The sequence below is a fragment of the Pteropus alecto genome, unplaced genomic scaffold (assembly GCF_000325575.1).
Source record: "Pteropus alecto unplaced genomic scaffold, ASM32557v1 scaffold35, whole genome shotgun sequence".
Taxonomy (NCBI): Eukaryota; Metazoa; Chordata; class Mammalia; order Chiroptera; family Pteropodidae; genus Pteropus; species Pteropus alecto.
In genome coordinates, this window is record NW_006437828.1 from 13,023,600 (window position 1) to 13,028,732 (window position 5,133).

At 49.5% G+C, this 5,133-nt stretch overlaps 1 protein-coding gene across 1 annotated transcript in view; it reads left to right on the forward strand.

The window, feature by feature from the left end:
• The window catches only part of CSMD1 (CUB and Sushi multiple domains 1), a 1,232,804-nt gene that overhangs the window by 988,651 nt on the left and 239,020 nt on the right, over positions 1–5,133 (forward strand). Inside the window, exons 19-20 of the mRNA XM_015591800.1 lie at positions 808–1,002; positions 3,220–3,358. Of these exons, the coding sequence (XP_015447286.1) occupies positions 808–1,002; positions 3,220–3,358 (334 nt within the window). The remainder of the gene's footprint in view (positions 1–807; positions 1,003–3,219; positions 3,359–5,133) is intronic.

Below are 5,133 nucleotides of genomic sequence, written 5' to 3' on the forward strand. Positions count from 1 at the left end.
TCCTCCCCTCCCTCCCTCCCTCCCTTCCTTCCTTCCTTCCTTCCTTCCTGTTTCTCCTGTCCTTCCCCCTCCTTTCCTTCTGTTCTTCTGCACTTTGTTCCTTCCATCCACTGCCCGCCCCCCACCCTCAATGCAAAACACTAGTGTAGGGACGCAGATTGAGGCATTCGGGGTCGGAGCCGTGGATTGAAGCGCTAGGGCTGGCATCTACTTCGCGGATTTTGATAGGACAGCTGATTTTTCTTTGCCTCGGATCCCTCATTTGCAAAGTAGATTATATTTAAGAACATCTCCCCAAGTGCACTGTCCAGGGAATAAAGTCAGTGTCCTGTTAAGTATGAATTATAAGCTGTCATTCGCCACCTGCTTCTCATAGGCACCGTGCTTAGGACTGGCCAGTAACTGTTTTGTTTAATGTCGCAGTAACTCTGGGACGCAGGCTTGAGAGCCCCCATTCTGTAGAGATGGCTGGGCTCAGATCAGTTACCTCCCTACTGGCAGGTAATTCGAATGAGACCCAGGGTTCTGACCGAGACTCCCCTGAATCCAGGGCCCTCCCCCAGCTCCCTGCCTGTGGACAGGAAAAGTGCCATCAGGCTGCCGTAGTGCTGCGCACCTGACAGTCACACCTGTGCATCCACCTGTCTCACTCGCTCTACATAGCGCATCCTGTGTAGTTAACGTATTTATCTATAAACATATCACTGAAATTTAGCATAAATTGCTTCATAAGTAGCTCCTGTTTCCTTGTGAAATACTCATAATTGACGTTTGAGCATTGAAATCTACTTTCGTTTTCCTTTTCAGCATTTGGTCAAAACGAGTGCCATGACCCTGGTGTCCCCATCAATGGACGGCGCTTTGGCGACAGGTTTCTGCTTGGGAGTTCGGTTTCCTTCCACTGTGACGACGGCTTTGTCAAAACCCAGGGCTCAGAGTCCATCACCTGCATACTGCAGGACGGGAATGTCGTCTGGAGCGCCACCGTCCCCCGCTGCGAAGGTGCGGCTTTGCCCTCATTTCTGAGTTATTTTTCTTTGAAATGGAGCATCTGCCTGGAAACAATCAGCTGTATTGGCTTCCTGGGGCTGCCACGACAAAGGACCCCAAGGACCTGGGGTGCACACGACAGCAACATGTTGTCTCCCTGTCCTGGAGACTGGACAGCCAACACCAGTGTGGCAGGGCGGGTTCCTCCCAGGGCCATGAGGGTGGAGCTGGGGTTTGCCGGCCATCTCGGGGCTGCTCGGCGTGCAGAAGCATCACGAGAATGCGTCTGTATCCACATTTTCTCTGTCCAGCGGTCATGCTGGATGAGGGACACTCATGGGATCGCCCCTTAGCTAGTCACATGGGCAATGACCTTATACCTAAAGAAGGTCACATCCTAACGTGCTGGGATTAGGAACGTGGGGGACATCATTCAACCCATAACATATTCAACCCATATTTTGAAATTTCCAGTCTGGTTGCCTGTGTAAAAACAAACACACACAAACAGAAAAACAGGGAGGGTATCCCCTGTAACGTTTACCAGGTACAATGTGTTTACCTAGACTGCGTGCTCACGCCGCCCCCACGCGAACGGTCCGCACACGATGAGCGAAGCACAGCTTTTGCCCAGTCATCACTGGGTGGAGGCCTGGTTAGGGGTCGCTTCTTAGGGAAGTTTTTTAAAGCCAGTATGTTTGTTCATCCGGCAGAATTTTCTGGGTGCCAGCGCACCGTGGGCGTACATTGTGTGGATCTGGATAAAAGATGTCCCTCTTTATTTATTCTGCCTCTAACCCGCCTGTATGCTTCAGCACGGCTCAGCGTCATTAAAAATGCAGGTTATTAAGGGGGCAAGTAATTGTACAAGAATGCGTCATTAACTCTATGGCAGCAAATTTAAAGTTCAAAGAAAATTGGTATTTTCCTAGCAAAGTATGAATTGCCCGAAGTGACCCAAATAAAAAGTGCAAATTGTGAATAAACAAAGTACCATAAAAAGAGATTTGAAAAAAATATATATTAAAGATTGAAAAATTCACAGTCACCACAGAGGTGCATAAGTAAGTTCTATGTTCCAAATGTAGGGGACTTGGGGTTTGGGTATACGGTTACAGATAATGGCAAGGACGGACTAACTCCTGCATGCCATTATACAAAGCCAGCATTAACGCAACATATCCGAGCCACATAATTACATTAAAAAAGCTATAGAAAAGTATGCATAATTAAGAAGGGTTTATTTTAAGGATATAATATTAGGTCATTTGTCAAATAGTAAATCAAAGGAGACTTGCATTCTAAAGACCTGTTCACGATTCACTTTCCGTTGTCACCTCTGCGAATGTAGCTGTCACTGGTGCGGCTCACCGGCTCGTCTGCATGCTGCATCTGCACCCAATGGGACCTCTCCCCTCGCCACCCCCCGTGGCTTGATGAGAGCTCGTCCTGGGTTCTGGCCAGTTAGGTGTCGGTGGCAGCGACGTGTTCCATTTCTGGCCCAGAGCCTCTCACTGCCAGCGCAAGGCCTGGTCCCTGTGCTGTGGCCCATGGGAGGACGTGTCATGGGGCGGAGTCCCCAGGTGGGCAGCTTGCAGGAGAGTGACTCTCATTATAGCTGCCAAAATGCCAGCCGCGTTTGTCACCCCAGCATCCCTGGTCTGCGGCGACTGACGGGCAGACTCAGCACCGTCACGTCAGCGTTCAGGGTTTGCTTCTGTTCACGTGCAGTGTAAAGGTTAAGGTGTCCACTTCCTCAGGGTCAAGGGATAAAAGTTCTAAAGTGGGCTGTAAATTATAGCGATATATAAACGACAAGATTTAGTAAAAATAGTCTGTGACAGTTTAGGCACATTCCAAGAAATAGAACAAGTCAAAAAACATTTTAACACATTTTTGTATATATGTGGGAACTGAGACCTTTAGGAAATAATTCATCTCGCAGATTTAGAAGTGTCTCATGTGTCTTTTTAGATCCGTGTTTGCTATATGTTTTCTCAGATAGCATCTCTGGATAGTTTCTTAAACACGAAGTAAGTAGAATTGATGTGCTTAATAATAAACAAACCAGTAACAGTTCACTGGGGAATAAGTTTTGCTTTGATACTTGAACAGATAGATCCGGAACGCGGAGGAGCAGGTCCCCGCTGTGCGTGCGCGGTCGCGGTCGCGGTCGCGGTCCATCCCCCACAGCCAGCAACCCGCTCACGCCCGCCTGTCGTCTTTCAGCCCCGTGCGGCGGTCACCTGACGGCTGCCAGCGGCGTCATTCTGCCTCCCGGGTGGCCAGGATACTATAAAGATTCCTTAAACTGCGAGTGGATAATTGAAGCGAAACCTGGGCACTCGATCAAAATCACTTTCGATAGGTAAGGAAAAACCTCTTGTTTCTTCATTTGGACCTACCGACCCGTGCGTGTCCCATGCTGTCACTTAAGTGGCTCTTAGAGCTCAGAGGCGGCCGTCGCCCGTCGGTTCCCCCGAAGGAGTTCACGCGAAAGAAGTAGGAGCGCGCTCCGTACCCTTTGGTCTTATCCTTTGACCCCGCCGTCGAGGCGCCCTGCGGGGGCGGGGTCCTGGGCGACCTTCGCCTGCCCGCGGTCGCCCACTCTGGATATGGACGGGCAGGTGGAACACACGATGTCGTGATTGCACCTGGCGGCTCCTCCGGTCCCTTTGGGAGTGTGGGAAGTCAGCTCTTCTGTGCAGGTGGCACTGGAATCTGGGGGGTGGCTTCAGGTTGCAGAGCTGGTGGGGGGTGGGGGGTGGGACGGTTAGTTACTGATTAACTGCCTAGGAGGGGCGCCCTCCGCGGGGCGCTGTGCGGCATAGCCGCTTCACCATAGAGTCGATCATCTGAAGACATCGTGCTGTTGGAGTTTTTCGTGATAATACATGTTGCCATCCATTTGTCTCCACAATGAAGTCAATTTGATGATTAGAAACCAAAGACGCTCGGAACATATCACATGCTTTGAAATCTGAGGACACATCGCCATTTAGTGCCCCAGGCTTGATCTGAGCAACGTTGGGCCTCCTCTAAAAATGACTTCTTCTTGACTAGATCGAGTTCTGGATGTTAATATTCAGAATATTATAATGTCTCAAGGCAGATGAACATTCTCATGTTATCTTCGGTTGTTTCCACTAGCTTTATAACAATCACTTTCATACAGGAAAGATACTGAGCAGGACTTGTATTATCTCTCAGTAATTATTTGAATTTGAAATTTCTGTGTTGCGACTCTTCTCTGATAGGGAACTAATAATCCCCACTAGGATAGTGGCTCAGAAGAAAAGGCAAGCTTTGGCTTCCGTCTCCATCCTGTTGGGAATGGATCGTGAGTGTAATCTTGATCGTGGGGAGAACATCAGCTCTGTGACGTTCAGTAATTTAAGTCAGGTTGCTGTTAATGTTCACGCTTTCTGGGGTTACGTGGCGAAAGCAGACGCACATCCTGATTCCTAGCAGGGCCTCGGATCTGTCATTTAGCAGAGCGGGGCTTTTGCAGCCAGTCGGGGGCCGCTTATTAGCGCTGTTTTCAGTCTCCTGAACAAAGACACTCACATAATTTTTCTCCATTTTGCTTTTTCAATATTATTGAGCTGTGGTATGTTGCTGAATTCCATTTTTAAGTACTAGTATTTCTGGTATTTTCCGACATTTGCAATTTTCACACAGCTCTTTAAAAGATTAATCGCGTGGCGCATCGTAGCTTGCCCCCCGGAGCGTGGGAGCGGGGCAGCCGCCTTGATGAAGGAAGTGTTTGCACAGGCAGATTTTAAACTCCGCAGGGTTGCCACCGTCGTGTCGCCAAATAAGGAGAGACATTTGGAGTTCTGTCTTTCCAAGGTTATCTTGGAAATCTTCCAGCCCTCGAGGCGTGTGCTTTATCTGTCCTGGCTGTCGCTAAATGAAGATGTGAAACCTGTGTGTGCAAACGTTTCAAACACACTTGCCCGGACTTCTGGAGTTTGAGCTCAGAAACAGGATCTTTTGAGAATGTGAACAGGGAAAGACAGGGCTGCATAATTCACCCCAAACGCCCAGCCGTGCCCTCGGCCCGGCCTCGCCACGTGACGCACACGTTTAGATGCCGCTGCAGAAGGGGGTCCGGGGCTGTCCCAGTGACCCTGAGCGTGT